This window comes from Nothoprocta perdicaria, unplaced genomic scaffold, assembly GCF_003342845.1.
Source record: "Nothoprocta perdicaria isolate Ctin4 unplaced genomic scaffold, notPer1 scaffold_404, whole genome shotgun sequence".
Taxonomy (NCBI): domain Eukaryota; kingdom Metazoa; phylum Chordata; class Aves; order Tinamiformes; family Tinamidae; genus Nothoprocta; species Nothoprocta perdicaria.
In genome coordinates, this window is record NW_020455649.1 from 247,167 (window position 1) to 268,661 (window position 21,495).

Genomic DNA, 21,495 nt, shown 5'->3' on the forward strand with positions numbered 1-21,495 from the left:
TTCTTTTAAAGACTATATAAGCTTTTACCTGTGTAGACCTTCCTCCTGTTCTGTCCGAAACAGGAAAAGAAAACAAGCACTCCTACTTGCTGGAAATGGATAAATTTTGCTGACTCCACATTATATTGCAGTTTATATAATTTAAAACAAATATAAAAAATAGTTCCTGCTTCTTAAATAGTAATCCATTTTGTCTTCTCTTTGTAAACGGTTAGGGCAGTCCAGCCCAGGAGAAAAGATGAAATTAATTTCATTTCTACTTTTTGTTTTCAGTTTCCTTCTTATGAACATATTTTTWAAATGAGATTCTGTGAAGAATGCAAATGGGAAATACACCAGAATAAATTACTGGATGTAGCATTACATCACAGTGTGATTTGTTATTTTAAAAAAATAGAGCTTTGAGGCATTCTGAATCCTCTAGCAGGATACAACATTGTGGATAATGGTATGTCTCTGCTGTTTTTATAAGGTTAGAGAAGTAGTGGATATGAGAAATAAATATACAGGTGTGTTTGTTAAGTGCTGAACATGAAGTAGCTGAAAGGCCCTAATTGCCATACATAAATTTTTAATTCTCTTAACACTTTCCAGGGTTGTGTCCAGAAGCAGCTGCTTTAGAGAATTTGGATCATTTTTTTACTTGAGATTTCTTTTTTAAATTCCAGGGCTGATGACCATTTATGATGGTCATTTTAGAATATTTTCTCTTTGAGACAGATAAGATTTTTTTATAGAGCAAATAAAGAAGCATCTCCATCTAAAGAAGAAATATATCTTGTGCTTTTTCTAAGTGGCATTAATAAATCAGAAACTATGTTCTGCATTTGGAAGGAGAAAGAAGTAAGAGAATCCTGTAAAATGGCAGAATTCTGAAATACTTTTTTTTTTTTTTACCTTCCAGGACACATAAAAATGAGACTGCTTAAAAAAAAAAAAGAAATTGAAGTTTGGCTCTTGCATGGAAAAAAAACCTTTCATGTTTAATGGTAGTTAAAAGAATTAATGCATGGAAGGATCTATAGGTCAAATGTCGCTGTTCATCTGGAATAAGTTGAATTACTTCAGTGGATGTTATTTTAGATGTGTACTATTCAAGATGAAAACTTGCCTTGTTCTGAAATAAATTGGCAAATGCCAGAAGAAAACCAGTTTAGTTAGAAGAAGAAAAAAAAGAAAGAATAAGGAATATCATGCTTAAATGAAACGTTGGAGATTAATAGAATCAGAGTATCATTAAGGTTGGAAGGGTCCTCCAGAGATCATCTAATCCAACCCCCCTGCACATGTAGGGTCACCTAGAGTGTGTGGCACAGGGTTGCATCGAAGTGGGTTTTGAAGATCTCCAGAGAAAGAGATTCCAACTCTCRCAGCTTAGTCCAGTGCTCTGTCATCCTCACTGTCAAGAAATTTATCCTTAAGTTCCTGTGGAACTTTTGGTGCCTCAGCTTGTGGCCATTTCCTCTAGTCCTATCGCTGGCCACCACTGAAAAGAGGTCAGTCCCATCCTCCTCACTGCCTCCCTTGAGGTATTTATAGACACTGATGAGGTCCCCCCTCAGCCTTCTCTTCTCCAGACTGAACAGGCCCAGCTCCCTCAGCCTTTKCTCACAGAGCAGATGTTCCAGGCCCCTGATCATCCTTGTAGCCCTGCACTGGACTCTCTCCAGCAGCTCCACATCCCTCTTGTACTGGGGAGCCCAGAACTGGATGCAGTTYTCTGGATGTGGCCTCACCAGGGCTGAGTAGAGGGGGACGATCACTTCCCTTGACCTGCTGGAGATACTCTTCTTAATGCACCCCAGGATTCCAATGTCCTTCTTGGCCACCAGGGCACACTGCTGTCTCATGGTCATCTTGTCGTCCACCATGATGCCTGGGTCCATCTCTGCAGAGCTGCTCTGCAGAAGGTCAATCCAGAGCCTGTACTGGGGTCTGGGGTTACTCCTCCCCAGGTGCAGAATCTTACACTTTTCCCTTGTTGAACTTCATGAGWTTTCTCACCGCCCAGTTGTCCAGTCTGTCCGGGTCTCTTTGGATGGCAGCGCAGCCCTCTGGGACTGCAAAAGAGTGACTAATATTGAAAAAACAATCTGCTTTTCTAAGTTAAAGATGATTTTGCCAGATGATACGTAGAGTAGATGTTGATGATTCTCATTGCAATGATTGAGCATATTTGGAATTTGGCCTTGGATCACATGGAGAATACTAGCAACCAAAGAAATTAGTATGGATTCTCTGAAGGTATTAGGACGCCCGTAAATGCTATGGGTGCTTTACAAGTGCTTTACTCCCATGGCTAAAGAGTACCAACAAGAGCACACATTGCAGAGYTGAAGCTGCCCTCTCTGGAATCTTCTTTATCAGTGAGGAGCTAATTCACCAAACTCTGTAGCTTGTTCCTCATGGCCATTTGCTGATGAGAAAGCTTACCGTGTCCACCAAGGCTACAGAAGCAACATGCACAACCTGAAGCTGTACCCCCTGCCTGGTAACATTACCCTCCCCAGGCTGTGCCATGAGAGATTCCTGGTTCTACTGTGCTTTTCCATAAGCAGACCATGCATCCCAGTTGGAGAGCCTAGTGTTGGTCAATGACAGATACAGCACATGAGAGTAAATAAACTACAGACCTATTTAATGCATGAAATTTAGTGCTGTAATTGTATTGTTAGCATGGTTTCGACACAAAAGTGCTTTGTACATTACCTGTATGTTAGAAATTTGGGCTGGCTTGTCAGAAAATGTGTAAAGCTAATGCAGCTTCCTGGAACTGCCTTTTTAATGAGAAGAAGAGCACAGCAACATCAACATGAGAATGCGTCACATATGAAGTTTGTTGCTCTGATTAAGGAAAACATAATGGGATATTAACTGTGTAGGTATATAGGGACAGGATGGAGAGGAAAATAAGAAAATCACCTGTGTTGTATCATGTATCTGAATCAGTTTTTGTTAGAATCATCTCAGTTAGGTTTGCTGRAGAATAGCCAGGGGAAAGGTATGTCCAGAGTTCATCTGAAATGATTTGTAGAAGTCTGTTATATTGCGTTAAAAAAAGAGAGATTTCTGGGTTTGTTAATCTAAATATCACAAAGCAAGACATACTTAAAATACTTACAACCCAAACCCCATATCGTTCGGATAGCATTAATATATCTAAAGCAAAATTTTATTAGCTGAATTTAGCAATAGATATACTTTCATGTAGTAAGATTTCCACCCTTTTTTTTTTTTACTTTACTTGTTGAAGAGGAACTTGTTTCTAATAATGATATCTCAGAGTATGGTGCCTTAAATAAATAGTGAGTATTCCATATAGGTGGTGTGATCTTTTAATCAGTTGGCATTATGCAAAATTATCAAAAATTCAAATTCATTAACTATAGGGAATTCTGTCATTTCATAATTTTCTTCTGTTTCAAAAATTAAAATTAAAATATTAGTATTTTAAATTTTTGACAACACTTCAAAATGTAATATTTTTCAGTAGGATTGAAGGTGTTTATTTAATTAAAGGTGAAGCCCTTTATTTTATCACTTCATTTATATTAATGAAGGAACAGAARAGCTTTGAATCTCTGAGTGTAGTGGGTATATTTTTTTCCTTATCTTTTGATTTAATTAATGCATATCCGTAAAATATAAATATATCTTTTTCATAGAACCATCATTTACTGACATGAGAAGTAAGCTGCTGGGAAATTTTTGATGAGCTGCTACTACTRTTTGTTGTACATATTAAGAATATATCTGTCAGTCTTATCTCAAGGAGGAACTATGTTTGAGGGTGACTAAAGAGCTTATTAAAGTCATCAACAGTGGAACTGCGTAATCGTGATAGCTTTGTTTTTGAAACTATAACCAAATATGGGAAAAAGTGAAGTCTAAAATATATTTTTCAGATATGTTGCCAAATTTCAATTCTCACTACAGAAGAATTCACTTGCAGATTGTTGTAATAATGAACTTAAATGCAAGGGTTATTTCTGGAAGATTCAGTCCAATACGGACTAAAACACCAAGAAAATCTTGCATGTCTAGAATTTATCATTTCATCTGCAAAGTGTTTTTTTACAAGATTTCAAATTTTAACTTTTATAACAAAATTTTTATTTAACAAATTAACAATTTTTAGCTCTAGGTGAACCTGAAATAACAAGTTAAATATTTAGCARTATGAGCTAGCTATGTTGTTACCATTTCTATATCTGTGAAGTCAAGATGCTTTTACTGACTTGAGTGATTTACACACATGAAAACAGATTTGACTGACCTCTGGAGAACCCAACTTTCTGATGATATGAAGATAGCGATGCAGCTTTGGACATCTGGAAGATGATCTCTGAAAAAATTTAAACTTATAAAAACTTATTTCACAGAATAAGTTTTAGCTGGTTTACTTTTTTTTCTGTTAACTTGTTACCTGTGCAAGCATTCTGATTCTGTGAATTTTTGAAACGGTCTATTTTGTGTAAGATTGTTGATATTCAAGTTTAATATAATTTCTTATCACAGACAAGAACTTCTAGTTGAGCTCTCACTTTACYGAAGTCAATAGTTTAGCCATTTATTTCAGTAGGCTTAAATTTTTACTCTGGGTACCTAAATACAATTGAAGTACCATGATAATTTGTGGTCATTTAGCATACTTCAGTTGTGCTAATGTGCTTGAAATATAATGGTGTTTCAGATTGCCAGTAGGCCTTCAAGCAAAAGCAACAWGAAGAGAAAAAAAAGACATTTCATTCTTCCATCTTTTCACAGTTCACTAATGCATCAAAATGAGTTTTGGTAAACAATGCCTCATTGTCCTGCCTGTTGGGCAAAAGGTGTTATTTCCTTTCACAAACATGTGTAGGAAGAAATTGGGGAAAATGGCTAGTTATACTGCTTGGCTGTGAGTGACGAACCACAAATGTTATATCAGAGTTGTTTACACCAAACTATTTTTCTTTATTACAATACAATGATAGAAAATATGAGTAGTATGTATTAGTAGATAATACCTAGGATCTTCTGCTTCCTTCAATAAAAGTTGGATGTATCTTGATTATTTGAGAAAAGAGGAATTTTCCTTCAGTTACAACCCTCTGTCCCAAAGTGTGCTTTTGTCAGTAACAGCCTCCTCATTAACTTTATCAGAATCCAAATTAGGTCTTTTCACTTTTAGGAAGTGAAAAAAATGTTTAGGAGCATCATTCAGATGCATTTTTTTCCGATGGAAAATCTCCCCAGAGAATCATGCATTTTTAAAGCAGCCGTAAAGCTTTTTAAACAAGAGATGTAAATCCCCAAATTCTTGTCTTCTGAGAATATTTGTGTTTTAACACAGAGATAGTTGCTGGTCTGCTTTTGCATGTGACTTGATCTTATCTGAAGCTGGATAATCATCCTGTGAATGCAAGGTATCTAATTTAAAAGATACATTAATACATGAATAGCTTCTCCTTTTGAATAAATGAGCTGATCTGTGAATAATCCTGTTGATTTAAATCAAAAGAAAACGTTGCAATGCAATGAAGAATAGCAAAATTTTACCTTCTCTTGCTTTTCAGTAATTATCCTTCTGATGAAATACCATGCAGGAATAGATTATTTGGGAGAATTAGAATTATATCTACTTATTTTGACTCTATAGACAAATCATATGATCCTGCTCATGAGAACTTAAATCATATGTTCTGTATTCCTAGTGCATCAATCTCAGTGCTATTTTGAGGATTATATTTTTATTTAATAGCATCATAACTTTGATAATGTGATAACATTTAACAGTTTCTAAAGTGATGTAAGTGTTCTTAATACTTTTGTAAAGATCCTGATTTTTAGTGCTTCCATATGCTGTTTGTTTCATTGTCTTGAAATTACGTTAAGCAGCACATTAGTTAAAATAAAACACTTTGAAAATTATCATATCTAGCCAATTATTGCAAGTTATATTTGAAAACTAAAAAAAAAAAAAAATCACAATCACTTGTATTTGTATTAGTTTGAATACCATAAAACACAAATGAACAACGCAAGGAACAGAGGATAGAATAACCATTTGTCATAGACCCTCCCTGGCTAATGCTTGCTGTGTAACTGCTGGCTACCTTTGCGGATGCAGCAGTCACCATCTATCATTGCTGCATAAATAACATTGTGGTGGTGGGAACCAGCCCTGCTGCCTGGGGGCACTGCAGTCATCAATGAGGAGGGAAGTGCTTTTGACTTTTTAAAGGCAACAGAAACACAAAAGCTGAAATTCTGAAAGGCATCTACATCCCATTCTTAAAACTGACTTTTCAAAACAGAATTTTAGGCTTAAAGGCCTTAATGCAAAGAAACATAGGAATAACAGTGCTGCAGATTGGGGTGCTCATTAAGTACTCTGCTCTCTAGGGACTTCACAGCTGCCAATTAACTGCAGATCAACATTTCCATAAACTGGATGAAGTTGGTGATGACAATCTGTGTGTGTACAGACCGCTCTGCATTACCTTTGCTTGGTCTTTCAGCCTGACAGATAAAAACTAACCCTAATCCAAAAGCCAGGTAGCTGTGCTAATGTCATGCTGTGTTTGAGCAAATATTTTCTGCTTCTCAGCAGGGCTCTTCAGATGAGGCTGAGCGGTGGTCTCGAGCACGCCTGGCGTCTGGGGCTGTGCCTGTCAGCCCAGAGCAAGTACCAAGCAGTTTTGCAAACTTTGCCTGAGGTATTTGAGGACAAAAATCTGCAAATCGAGCAGGGAGCTTCACTAGGCRGCTTTCTAGACTGACCACTTCTAGTCTTTCCCCTTTTCTGTAGCAACTGAGCCTCCCATTTGCATTCGTGCTCATGTTTTCCTTGGTTTCTTAATTGAAGCTTGCGCTCACTGTTCTCTTGATTTTGGACTAGAATAATCAATGCAACCAAAACTGCATCTTGGTTTTAAAATACTCCCTTTCACCTATTTCCCCTATTCTCCTTTGTTAAAATTTCAAGAAAAAGCAATTAATTGTATCAAATAAAACTGGAAACTAAGAAAATATTTTAACACACATGGAAATGTGAATATTCACTATATCCTGTCTGTTTCCTCTCAAACTCCGTCTATATTCTGTTAATAGCAATATTGAAGGGATTACGATATTTTTGTTTTCATTTTTGGATGGATTGTGAAATAAATGCACTGTGGTAGTCATTAAAAAATGACAGCTTCAGCCTAAGACTGTTGATTTAGTCCAATGCATTCTTCCCAAATAAAGAACTTTAAAATAGCCTGTAGGAGATACATAAAGATCTGGTTTACTGTTTGAATATGATAATGAATAGAAAGTGGTGGATGAGAGGCCTATTAATGCTGCAATGTATCATATCGAACATACTGAGAGGAATTCAGTCTTTGTAAGTAAAATATAAAAAGTTAATTTTAAAGGCATGATGCAGTTGTCATTAAAGTCAGCTGGGTATATTTACAGTGGCTTCACTGAGAGGTGGAACAGCTCTCTCTAATTAGATCTAACTTGGAAATGATTGGTCTGGGAAAAACAGAAATTTCTTGTCCTGGTGTTCTGAAAAYGTACACTGCACCAAGAGACTGGGATTGATGAATCTCTGTATCAGGTTCTAATGATAGAGTCCTTTATCAGAGCTGCAAAAATGCTTGATATATGGTGCAATAAAAAGAAAAACAAAGTAAAAATACCAACTGAGAACTCTACATTTAATCAGTTTGCTTTGTGTGGTGTTGGCAGGAGTTTGGAACTGATGTGTATACTTAAAATGAAATAGAATGGGAAAGCAGTTGGTGCATTTAAGTCCTAAAGGATAATAATGTCTGCAAGCCAGTTAGTGCAAAGGCAAAAAGATCTTTTAATCACAGGAATTTTAAGATACCTAGGTTGGTGATGAAATGTCACATCTCCTAATGGATGCTATATATATCTCTTCTGCATAGATCAAAGGGGAGAGCTGCTCTTCTGCTCATAGCCTGCTGTTCTCATGAATAAACTTATATTCTCAGTTAACTGTTTCACTGCATTTTGTTTAAAAACAAATTCCACCAAGAAACAAACTTACCTGGGTCTGGGAAAGAAAATATTTAGAGAGGGTTATCACAGAGTAATGAAGAATAATACTATGTACTAGCAGTTCAGTTTAGAGAGCTGGGACAGTTTGTGTTCAAACAAGATTTTGCTAGGTGATGAATACTAATAGTGGAAGGATTAGGTGTTGATCTTATTTGTGCACCTGCACAAATATTGTAGTGAGAACTGTAGGAACTAATCCAAAGGGTATCCAAACTGTGGAGCCTTTCCACTGGCTTCAATGATAGTTGCTGCATTCTTCCAAAATCCCATCGGGTTGACTTTAATAGAAATCAATAAAAAAATCTGTCTTTAACAAACTAATAACCAAGAGATGTCAATTAAGAAACTCTTTAGAAGAATGAATTAGTTAGAGCTTTGATCACATGAACATGTATAGTTCTTTAATCAGATAGTGATCTTTCATAAAGATTTCAAGAGAGAAGTTGAAAGGTCTTTGATGCTGGATTTGCACAATGTAAACAAAAGATAAAAAGAGAAGGACATATTTGTTTTAAACAACAGCCATGTCCTATTTTGGAAAGGCAGCCAAATTATTCTCATTAATTTATGTTAGACATTTATCGTAACAGAAATTTCTCTGCTGATATCTTTGACTTTGAAAAATTTGATATGGTGGGGTGCGCCGAACATTACCTTGCTGTAGGTGCTGGTCATTGCACTGTTTWTAAGATGAGGAAGAGAATAGTATTTTTGAAAAAGAAGGAGCGAGGTTTTAAGGAAGCAGTCAAGCAGACAAAGGTACTTAATGATAGTACATTATTTTCTATTCAGAAGTGGAATTTTCTGCTTGTAATTCAGCATGTTAAGAGCTGTCTGTGTGAAATACCAACATGGCAAGGAAGTGCCTGGGTATCAGTAAAGGCAGCTGGCAGCCAAAGGAGTGCCCACCATTAGGTGTGTTGAGTTTACCTCCACATGACCCAGCTGGTGCATGGGTTCTGGGTACTGTCACTTGTCAAAAGACCCTGTGATCTGCTTCTGAGGCAGGAGCTGTGGACTTTTCTTGTTCTCTGCAGAAGTCCAGAATTTAATTTATTCCCAGATTCTTTCATTCTTTCACTCTCTCCCTTTCTATGCCCCAAATAAAAATGCGTTACTTTGAGATCCATAAGTCTGCTACCAGATTTTGTTTTGACTCATGCAGTATCAGAGTCGTGGACAGGGTAGACTGTTGCACATAAGAGAATGACTATTATAAATGATAATGCATAAATTTCTATCAACATGAATGTGCTTAAAATATAGACAGACATGCAAAAAGACAAGAAAAGAGTTATGTTAGGAACTTATCTACTAATTTAGAATAATTATTCCTGATGATTTAATGGTAGCAAGCTTGACTTTTCCCTAAGTGAAGATGGCAAACTGAGTGAGTATTTTTGTCATCCTCACTTCTGTGCCTTATCAGGCTAGTGGAGATTAGCTGGAATAGAAGAAGCAACTTTTCAGAAAGCTTTAATGACTTATCCAAGTGTTTCATTTTTGTTTTCTCATTCTCCACTTTTTTTTTAAAAAAAGAAAAAAAGGAAAGAGAATGCAGCTGAATAGACTTATTTCCTTTTCCCAAAAAGGACTTAAGGCAACAAGTCCTGTTTTACATAAGTTCATTGGAACTTTCATGTAATTCTTTTCCATTTGTCACATACAAACACTGAGAGAATGCTAAATATGCGAAGTTTCCCTAACAATTGATTGATTTGGCTATGTTATAATCAAACTGTGACACGGCTGTGAGTACAAAAGAAAGTATTTTTCTTTGATTTGAAATGCAAAATTAATAAAAATGTGTTGGCTGAGAATCTGCTGCTTGGAATATGTTTATTGCTATCCYGGTTTTCACAGTTCCCGTGAAGAAGCAGGGCTTCTGGTTTTCAGGATTTTTTTAAAAGACTTTTAACTCACTCAGAATTAAATGAAAAAAAATCTGTGAAATATCCCATAAACTGGAATCTCCTCAGAATCTACAGCTCCTCAGAGCAGTTAATCCTTTTCTCCATTTTAGGCTTTATGTCTAGAGTGTAAATCTTACTGAGAAGCTCCATGGTGTCCTAAAATCCTTAAATTTAGGAGCAGAAATCCTAGAGTTTCTAGTGTCTCGATCCATGAGAAATGCCCGACAGTTCAATTTGATTGCAAAAAGAGTCAATCTAATAAGAACATTCAGAGAGGAAGATTTTTTAGGCTAAGCAAATGGACATTTCCCACAGAATTATTTTTCCTGCTTCATTCCTGACAAGTAGAAACAGAGGGTTTTTTTTTACCCTGATGCGGTAAACTTGCAATGATTTTATGTTGCTGGAATACATTAGGTAATTCCATACCTTCATAAAATATCCAGGCTTTCTATGAAAGGGCAAAGAGATGCATGACTGATAACGAAAAATCTAAAAATCTAACATCCTAGTCAAAGTGTGTGACATCTATTAATAGGTCACATATAATGGAGTCAATACATAATAGGTCAAACATAATGGAGTCARTAGATTTTCCAGGGAAAGGAAAAATATCTGTTTTAGGAAAAATAAAATATTTTCTGGATCCTTGGTGCCCTGAGCTGGGCTGAGATAGGGATGGGAATGAAGATGGAAATGGGGCTGGGTAAGGACAGRCATTCCTGGGAGCTCTTCATGGGGCTCAGACAGATCCTTTTTTAAGTGCATGAAGATATTTATTTTTAAAAAAATCTAATCTAAGCATGTTACCTTAGTGACATCTTGAATTGATCTGGGAAACATTGGTAATTTTTTTCCTCCTGTTGTTTTGCTGTCTGTCATATTCTGCGCCATGCAGCTTGGCCRCACTGCTCATCCTTGCTCATCAGATTCAGTGCAGAAAACAGGCTGGAGCAGGCACACAGAGAGTTGAATTATGGCTCTTAGCTACTGTGTGAAGGGAGAGATTTCCCTTGAAGGAATCTTTTTTSTTTGCATGATTTTTATGCCTCTGGGCTAGATTTATCTTGGACTCAGCGAAAGGACCAATCTGGAGTAACACTACCATAAAAATAGTTTCTATCTCTTGAAGCAAAAAAAGAGAAATTCTAAATTTTCATGAGCACTTTCGGAGGTAGTAGTGCACTTTTTATATCATCTAGCTGATTTTACAGACTGATATGCAAAGGGCAGAGACATCTTTTCCTTCTTTTTCCTTACCTGCCGATGACATGTTTTCCTCTGCCTTGCACACCTGCCTTTGTTTCATGTGCCTTGGCTTAGATCCAACCTTGATATCTTGGCTTTTAATCCATCACACTGTTATTGTTTAGATACCAAGACTTGGTATACCAATGATGCTAACAGAGATGGTGTAGTGGGAAATGTGAGGGTTGGGGGCAGTCTTGGCTGCAGTGACTACGAGATGTTGGAATTCACGATCCTGTGTGGAGGAAGGTGGACAAGAAGTAGGATTGCAGCCCTGGACTTCAAGAGAGGTGATTTTGACCTCTTCAGGGAGCACCTGAGACCTTAGTCCTAGAAGGAAAGGGGATTCAAGCGAGCTTGCTAATATTCAAGCATTACTTTCTCCTAGCTCAGGGTCATTGCATTCCCACAAGAAAGAAGTCAAGTAAGTAGGGCAGGAGACCTGTATGGATGGGCAAGGAGGTRCTAGGCAAACTTAATGAAAGAAAAAGAGCTTACAGCATGTGGAAGAAGGGCCAGACCACATGGGAAGAATTTAGGTGCATTGTCAGAGAATGCAGATAYGCAACGAGGAAGGCTAAGGCCCGTCTGGAATTAAAGTTAGTGAGGGATGTCAGGGACAACAGGAGGGGCTTCTGTAAATATGCTAGCAGCAAGAGAAAGACTAGGGAAAATGTTAGTGCGCTGCTGAATGGGGAGGGGGCCTTGGTGATGGAGGATGCCGAGAAGGCAGAGTTACGAAATGCCTTCTYTGCTTTTCTCCTTACTGCTAAGGCTAATCCCCAAGAACTACAGAGCCCAGGCAAAAGAGAGATAAAAGGGCAAGAAAAAGACCTTCTGCTAGTCAAGGAGGATTGGGTTAGGGATCACTTAGGCAAACTGGCCACCCATAAATCTATGGGCCCCGATGGGATGCACCCAAGAGTGCTGAGGGAACTGGCAGGGGTTATTGCTCAGCCACTCTCCATYGTCTTCGAGAAGTCCTGGAGAGCAGGGGAGGTGCTGGAAGACTGGAAGAGAGCCAACATCACTGCAGTCTTCAAAAAGAGCAAGAGGGAGGAGCTGGGCAACTACAGACTGGTCAGCCTCACGTCWGTCCCTGGTAAGGTGATGGAGCAGCTCATCCTAGAGAGCATCTCTAGGCAAACGAAGAAGGAGGTGACCAGGAGTAGTCAGCATGGATTCACCAAGGGGAAGTCATGTCTGACGAACCTCATAGCCTTCTATGATGAGATGACTGGCCGGCTGGATGAGGTGAGAGCCGTGGGTGTTGTCTGCCTTGACCTCAGCAAGGCTTTTGATGCTGTCTCCCATAATATCCTCATAGGAAAGCTCTGGGAGAGTGGTCTGGACGAGTGCACAGTGAGATGGACTGAGAACTGGCTGGATGGCACAGCTCAGAGRKTGGTGATAATGGGGCCAGTTGGAGGCTGGTGGCCAGTGGTGTCCCCCAGGGGTCAGTASTGGACCCAGTGCTGTTCAACCTGTTCATCAATGACCTGGATAAGGGCACAGAGAGAACTCCCTGAGCAAGTTTGTGGATGATACCAAGCTGGGTGGAGTGGCCAACACTCCAGAGGGCTGTGCTGCCATTCAGAGGGAGGTATTATAATGGTTCTCTCATCCCACCAGTGGTTGGAATTTTCTGCAGGTTTACCCCCTCCAGTATTCATGCTGCACTGAATGTTCCTGGAGTATCTGTGACACACAGAAAATGTTAAATTTGCTCCCTTTGTTTGGAGGCTGTTGCATATTATGTAACACCCCAGGGATTTCTATAAATAACCAGAAATTTGTAACAGTCACTTTGCTGCTGTGTGGAATAATGGCTTTTGACAATGCATCGAGCTGGAAATCCAAGTTTGTAAGCAAATGCTAAGCATTCTACTTCCACAAGAACCTGAACACATCCCAAGTCGTGTTGAGCAAGTGTGCCTAATTTATTCAACTGCATTATGCTCTTTCTGATTAAATAATGCTTTTTTCACTTCTATGAAGAAGATATGTGTTTTTGTTTGTTTGTTTGTTTGTTTGCTTGTTTTTTCCACAGAAGATAGGTGTAATGGAAGCTGGTGCTTTTTTAATTCTTCTTCTATTGAATTTAGATGTTTTGAAGTCTAATTGACAGATATTAGATGGTAAATCAGGGCTTCATTTGAATCTGAATTTTTCTTATTCCCATGAATCTTAGTTGATAGCTAGTTCTGCTGGCTCTGACTTCTAGTTTATTCTGATCTACAAGCAGAGTTTTAGTATCAGAAGGTTGTGATGGATGTTTCTAGTTCTCTGTTTAAATTCAAAATCATATTTTGACTGTGTTAGTCGTCAACCAACCTCAGAGTTGAATTAACTTAGAGACATAAGAAGCTTTTGTTCAAATAACTGCATTGAATTTGGGGATGTTTAAAATAGAAGTCCAGTAGTGGATTTACACTTATATCTTGCTTGATGCATTTATGTAATAGCCTTTAGCTATATTTAAATATGAAAAAATATCTTTACTACTGTGAAGCATATTTATATTGACAAGGAATAGAATTCCCTGAATTCTAGAATTGACCATTGTGATCAATTATATCTGAACTTCATATTAGTGGAGAAAATTAGGTATTTCTAGGATATGATACCGCCCTGAGGTAGACATGGCAGGTACACCCCTGAGGTAGACATGGCAGGTACACCATATGAATTTTATGCTAGAAGTGCCTGTTTTTCTTTGTGCCTAATTCACTGTAGCCTTCTAATTAGTTCCAGGCTGAGTGGAGTAGGAGGGATTTTACACTATCCATGTTATTGCACTGCTTTAGTTATCTTGGAGCTGTTTGAGTTGTATAGTTTTGGTATGAAGACAAAATGATACCCATTTACTTTTCTCCTCTGCATCTCTACATAGATATCTGTTAAGTCATCRTGTTCATCCCTCTGTTTCCCAGCACGAGCCATAAGCTTTAGCAGATTCTTGTTTAACCTGCACTCACAAACCTGTAATAATGGAGAAATGAGGTCCTAACCAAACAATCTGTTTCTCTTTTCACTGATCCTATCATTAGAAAGGAATATACCAATGAAATTATTTTTATTTTCCAGTTTTAGCCTTTTATTTCTTGTCTTAAGTGTGTAGTTTTTCTTCTTTGTATCAGCTCTATTWGCAGTGTCATAAAATCCTGAGTCTTCTCTTCTTTGAGATGAGCTCCAGTTGCTTCTAATTTGGGGGAACAGATCATATAGCCTACACCTTGCATCACTTCCACTTCTCTTCACCAGATGCTCCATCATTGCTTCACATGTTTCTTTAACTGTTAAACTAAACATGAACAAATTCATGTGTCCAGGGCCTGAGCACTGGTGGTCAGAGCAGAAGGATTGCTTCCTGTGTTTTGCAACCTATAGTCTTGTTTATATACTCTCATATGTTTGTTTTTTTAAAGAACAGCATGCCTTGTTGACTTAGATGTATCTATTCTACTTTGTAACCTGAGAATCATCTTGTAAGGAACTGCTAGTCCTTAGCACCTTGTATTTGTGCATTTGAATATTCCTGTCCTAAATATTCCTTCATTCAGCTTCAGTTACATCCCATTTTCAGCCTATTTCTCCAATTTGTCAAGAGATTTTTGAATTCTAGTGTCTTCCATCATACTTATCGCCTTCCCTTTAGATGTGTCACTTAGAAACACAGCAAGCAGAGTCATAACATTTCTTCTGCAAGTGATCAGTTACATTGGCCAGTGCTTACAAAATCCCTTTAAGCTGCCTTAAATTAACTGCCTAAATAGTTTGGAATATCTTGCTGTAAATGGCCCTGAGATACTGCCRTATATCATACAGGGCACTCAGGGAAGTGAATCCAGATGTTTTAAATAACTGGCCACAGCTGACTCATGTTTCTAAAAGTCATCCTGTATTCCCAACCTCAGGATGCAGTGATTCTTTCTGTTTTCTGAACTGATGCTCTTTTTTTTTTTTTTGTATTTTGAAATGTGTGATGCTGTATAGATTGATTTTTCACAGGTCGCTTTTCCCCAACCACCCTTTAGTCCTCTCATTAATAATACACTTGTTAAAAATAAAAAGCTCTATTTAAATTATATCACTCTATGAAGTCAAACATGTATGTGTCATTGCTCACTGTGGCCTACTCCACTCCCAATAAAAATAAAAAGACTCTATTCACAATACAGCAGGGATTATATAGTGGTCAAAGTGGAAGCACCACTATCTATAAAGACATTGCAGAGGATAGATAATACACAATTTCATAATAACCTAATGTCATAGAAAATTTATTTAATTTTTTTAAATTTATTTTTAAAAATCTCAAATCTTTTTTAAAAATATAGTCTCTTTTTCCCATTAGTATTTTCCAGAAGATGTATATACCTTCACTCAGTCAGTATTCCAAAATGCCTGCCTTTGTTAAGAAGAGTATTGTCTTCTGTCAGTGCAGCACATGGTGCTTTTCCCTGTGCTTTTCCTTGAAGACTAGGCAGTGGAGGTGACACTTGATTCATAAGCTTTTGATCCATATTCTCATTTTATTCTGGAGGAAGATAATTAGACAGGAAAGCAATGAAATAGAGCAGTAATGAAATACAACTGATGATAAAAATGTTGTTTCAATCTTTCCCTGCTTTTATATATATGTATATATATAAAAAGACAGATGATGTAGTCCTGGCTGCCTGTAGGCTTACAGTCTGGGTAAAAAGCAGACTAGCTCTGGGGAACCACGTAGAAGCGAGCTATGCTATGGCAAACTTCATGGAAATCTTGTGTCGCATTTCATTCAGTTACACTTCAAGGTACAGAAAAGGATCTAAGAGTCAAAAAGGTCCAAAGGAAAGAGCTGTGTCCTAGCTGCATTTCAGAACTCTCTGCAATAGGTTGGAATCACATCAGAAACTCTGTAGTCAAGAGACTGGGAAAGTAGGTAGACGTTGGGAGACAGTTTGCACATATGTAGAAAGGATCATTGCTAATGATTTCTTTGGAAGAAAAGGACTTTGCAAAGAGTGGAGAGATGCAGTACTTAGGTTTTTACAAGAGATGATTACTTCTCCCCAAGCAGCTTTATATCCACTGTCCAATTTCCTAATTTGGCCACCTGAAGACTACCAGCTCAGTTTCCAAAACCCTCAGTCATCAAGGAAGAGCGTATCATCTGAATCACTAACATAACACACACAAAAAAAAAGGATAGGAAATACCAATAACTTCTGTAAAGAAACTGATTAAAAATGTTCAGATGATATAGTCAAAGTTGCACTGAAGTTTTGACACCTTTGAAATTTGAGTAGTTATGTAGGAAGAATATCTTAGAAAAATTTCTAAACATGTTCAACACGATGAAAACACATCGAAGCCCTCAGCCTTGGTGAAGCATGGGCTCAGATCGCTTGGGCAGAAGAGCAGGTTATTATTAGTTAASCATTTTACAGGCTCACCTGTGACTTCTATTGCTTCCCACCCATAAATCTCAGAGTGTGTTGTAGTGTTATTATTCCCACTGTGTTGAAAAGCCAAATAAGCATCCACAGCTGATAATTTACCTGAGGTTACCCAGAAGCRGAGCATAGACCTCCAAAGTGCTTGTCTGGCACGTTATTCACTAAACCAGACAGGAATCACATCAAAGAATTGAAAGCCTTATTTGATAAAAGGGTAGCAGAAGCACAGAGGGATGTATTAATTTTCTTCTAGTCTCATGGTAGGTTAATAGGAGAAACACAGTTCCTGGCCAMGTGCCTTGACTTGCTAGAAAGAAGCTCCCGCTCAGCCAAGCTGGCTTAGCCAAGGCCCAAGGTCACCCTCTTTTCTCCCCAAGTGACATCTTATTTTCATCTGGAGATGAAAGAATGAAGTCATGATGGGAGATGCATTTGTTTGGTATATCAATGATGTCTTAGGCACACTAGTCTTCAAATGGAGGGAAAAAAAAAGAATGGGAATTTAGGAATGCCATTCCTAGGCATTAGGAATCTCACATTTGGCAATTCCATGTGTGCCCTTTGAAAGGTTGAGGTTACATGCATAAGAAAAGTATCTATTTCAATTCATTAAAAAAAAAAGAAAAAAGAAAGCTTTGTTGCTTTAATTTTTCCTGTCTGACCAACCTTCTTGCAGAGATGGTTCTTCCAAAATGAAGCTGGGGAAGCAAAGCCTTAGAAATGTAAACATTAAAGGATCTGTAGGAATGAGAATTAAGAAAATGACCATTTGAAATGCTGAAGATGTTTCATTTGCTGAGTTCCCCTGTTCCTGTCAGAAGTAACATCTGTAGAGTTGCCAGATGGGCAGGGAATGCTGCAGTGGAGGCAGAAAGGCTTGGGGAAAGGATGGGCACAGATCCCACAGTTAGACTGGGGTCTGCAACACTGGCCGGTTACACAATGTAGTAAATCCCAARCAGAAACAGTAGCTTCACAGCATCTCCCCAAAGCAGGTAAAGCACCATGTTAACTTGACAGGAAATCTCAGGCACTTGGGTGCTTCTGTCATATCACTTTTTTTTGCAAGCACCGCTGGATTCTTTGCTGGAGGTTTTTCCTATATTGCTTTGGGGAAGATTGTGGATGGGAGGAGGATTAAATGAAACAGTGACTCATATGAGAGTGAGGGAATGCCCATTTCACGAAAGAAAGGATGACTGGAGATCATTATTTCAGCGGATTGCACATAATTGCAAAATGTGGAATTCAGGCATTATGCTACCTAGCAAGTATGGGAAATCTGCTTGGAAGCACAGTTTGTGTGTTTTTCTGCATTGTGTCAGTTTTGACTATGAGGTCCTTTGGATAAGGACTGTAGTATTTTAGATCACCTAGCAGAACATCACCCTGGACTCTGCACTCCTTACGTGAAAACATTAGTTATGATTATCTGTTATTGCAGAGGCTATGGTAGGCTATATTTACACAACGGTACAATTTTTTTTTTTTTTCTGCTTAAGCAAAACATGTGTGCTCACCTAAGTTTTTTGTTGTATTTTTTTACTTTTCTTTACAAGAAAAACCCCATATTCAAGGCAAAAATGGCCCATTACTTCTTTATTTTAATATACAGTTACTCATGACTCACAAATAAGTTAAAAAAAAATCAGAGGGTAGCCCCAAACCACAAATGCAYAATTTCAGTTGAGCTTCAATGACCATTTCAGTCTGATGACTTTAGGGATGGATTTGTGCAAGAGATAACAAGCCAGGGTCTCATTCTCACAAGCATCATGACATCGAATTGTTTGACAGTGAAACAATTCCCAGAGAATCTGGGAACTGAGATGAAAATATTTTAAGGATTCTATATAAMAGTGTGAAGAACCATCTGATTATTTCTAATATTCCTTTCCTATGGTTCTTTCTTTTATTCCACAAAGAGAAATCCTGTGAATCAATATCATCAAGYAATACACAGACTCCAGCAGATAACTCCTTCAATTAGGCTGCATGTATGAGAAGACAAGTAGGAGAACTGATGTACTTTTCTGTGTCTTTCATTATTTTATAGAGTTCTTTCTTGTGTCTTTTCTTCTTTTGACTCCTCTGTAATGTGACTGCCCATGACTCAATAGCTATTTCACWAAAAAAAAAAAAAAAAAAAAAACAGAAGCTACAGCACCATTTTGCTAACCTATTTTGAGGTTTTTGGTGTCATTTCTCTTTGGTTTCCTTTTTTTTTTTTTTTATAATTGACATTTAATTAATGAGAAGGAGCTACTTTGGAATTTGCTTTTCAGGAGAGGCACATTCCACGAGCAAAATTTAGAAACACTGTTTTACCTTGTTCTGAGAAGTATGTGTTATTGCGGTTTTGTTATTTAATTGGGCTGAAAGAAATCAAACATCTGATTGAGGGTGAGTCTCATTGTTTGAACAGGTCATGGTTGACGTTCATGGTTAAGATGAACAAGGTAGTGGAAGGCAGCTAAGTAGCAGTGCACTAAACTGAGAGTAAGGTGGGGACTCCTCTATATTTGCCTTGTCTTTACTTTTCTAAACTCTATTTTTATTCTGCAGGTGATGGAAGTTAAAGGACAAATGATTCATGTGCCTGAGTCAAATTCAATTTTGTTTCTGGGTTCTCCCTGCGTGGACAAGCTGGACGAACTGATGGGCCGAGGCCTTCACCTTTCAGACATTCCCATCCACGATGCTACTCGTGACGTCATATTGGTTGGGGAGCAAGCAAAGGCCCAAGATGGCTTGAAAAAACGTATGGATAAGCTGAAAGCCACACTAGAATGCACACACCAAGCCCTGGAAGAGGAGAAGAAGAAGACAGTTGATCTCCTGATTTCCATTTTCCCAGAGGAAGTGGCCCAGCAGCTGTGGCAGGGGCAGCAAGTCCAGGCGAGGAAGTTTGATGATGTCACGATGCTCTTCTCGGACATCGTGGGCTTCACTGCCATCTGCGCTCAGTGCACCCCCATGCAGGTCATCAGCATGCTCAATGAGCTCTACACGCGCTTCGACCATCAGTGTGGCTTCCTGGACATCTACAAGGTAATTACTCAATTGCCAAATTATATAAATTAAAAAAAAAAAAAGAGAGAAAACCAAAACCCCTCCCAGAAGAAAACCTTTCTAAATTATAGATGTTCTCTATAAAAGTGGGAAAGGCAATTATTTGTTCATTTGGAAAAGGCAATTATTTGTTCATTTGGAAAAATCTGAGTTTGGGGAGAAATAAACTAAATCTGAAGTATTTCCATTGAAAATCAAATACTTTGTTGTTTAACTGTCATCATGGTTTACATGAGAATATATGTCCTATAATCCCATTTTCCTGCAGGGACATACACCTGTGTTATAGTGTAGTTTACTTTCAGCTGACACATCAGGCACAGTGATGAAGTCTGCACTGATGATCCTAGTTCAAGTTCCCAGTTCCTCTGCAGGAAAGGAGATGCTGCATATGTTGATCTTCTTTTAGAATTTATCACCTTCTCTTCAGAGAGGAAATCCATTATGAATCTGAGAGGAAAAAAGAGGGGAGATAGAATTAAGCAAATGCTTCTGAGGTCTTTTATCTGTGAAATTCTATGAAATCTACAATAGAAGAATAGAAGATATTTTAATTTTATAATAGGTAAAGCAGAACAAATTCCTAATAAAAAAAAGTTGATGCCAACACTGACTGCACTCATAAAAAAARGATATAATTATAAAATTATATATTGAAATTGTTTTACATCTGAAATCAACAGTTTTCMGATAGCTCTAAACAGTATTTATTGGTAGACTACAGAGAAGTTTTCACAGGCACACTATTCCTTTAATTTTTACYCTCTAATGCACTTTAAAAGGCACTTAATAATATTCATTATCTAAGTAATAATGACTGTTGTTGCAAAATTATAATAGGTGCTGCAGGTAGAAGTGTATGCTATATAGAAGAAGGCTGGTAAGACCACTTATTGGGGCAAAAGATCATATTGTGGGTATGTTTTGTGCTGCCAGACTAGAGGATGTTATTTCTACTCAAAAGCCAAACAACATGTTGGGAGAGGGCGATGATGAGGAGCACAAATCCTCGTTTGAAAATTGCCRTGCTAACATAGGCAGAAAAGGCTGGAAGACTGAGCTGAGCTTGTGTCTGCTGCCTGCTCTGGAGCTGAACCCAGCTCTGAGCAGGACTGCTAGTTCTGACCCTCTGTGAAGAGCAGGATCTAGTGACCTTGCTTCACAGGCTGGATCTAGTACATGGATGTATGTAGTGTTTTCCCAGATCATTAATTTTAGTTAACTGTTTTGAGTCATTTGAGCCATTTTTTTTTTTTTGTCAAAAGCTGCATCTGTTGCATGGGAATAGGAAATGCAGTATCTCAAACTCTCTGACCTGTTTGGAAGGAAAGTTGGTTGAGCCATGTGAGAATGTTAAAAAGGAATATTTATCCATAAATCATGAATATTATGTTATTTAGATCATGGTTTATTGCCTTTCACACAGCTCTGTTTTGCTGAATAGCAGTATTGTCCTGACTGGTGAAATCAGGTGATCGCTGCCAAGATAGGCAAGATAACATTTATATATCCAGAAGAGGAAAAAGTTTTCCAGGAAACTACCTCAAACTGGGGGGTAAGAAATGTTACTATGGGCTAAGTGAAAAAATGAGTCAGTTGGGCATTACAGAAGAAGAAGAAACTCGGACATGGAAGTTTCCTTCCCTTCAAGAACTAGGCTTAAAATAAAGTGACAAGTCTTTTGGGGAAAAAAAAAAAGAAAAAGCATTTGCATTTTAAAATAAAAATAGCTTTTGTACTCATTTGTTTCAGATGAT

General features: G+C 37.9%; 1 protein-coding gene across 1 annotated transcript in view; it reads left to right on the plus strand.

Moving 5' to 3' along the window:
• GUCY1A2 (guanylate cyclase 1 soluble subunit alpha 2) overlaps positions 1-21,495 on the plus strand; it is a 132,001-nt gene that overhangs the window by 50,474 nt on the left and 60,032 nt on the right. The window contains exon 4 of the mRNA XM_026045604.1: positions 19,232-19,717. Coding sequence (XP_025901389.1) covers positions 19,232-19,717 — 486 coding nt within the window. The remainder of the gene's footprint in view (positions 1-19,231; positions 19,718-21,495) is intronic.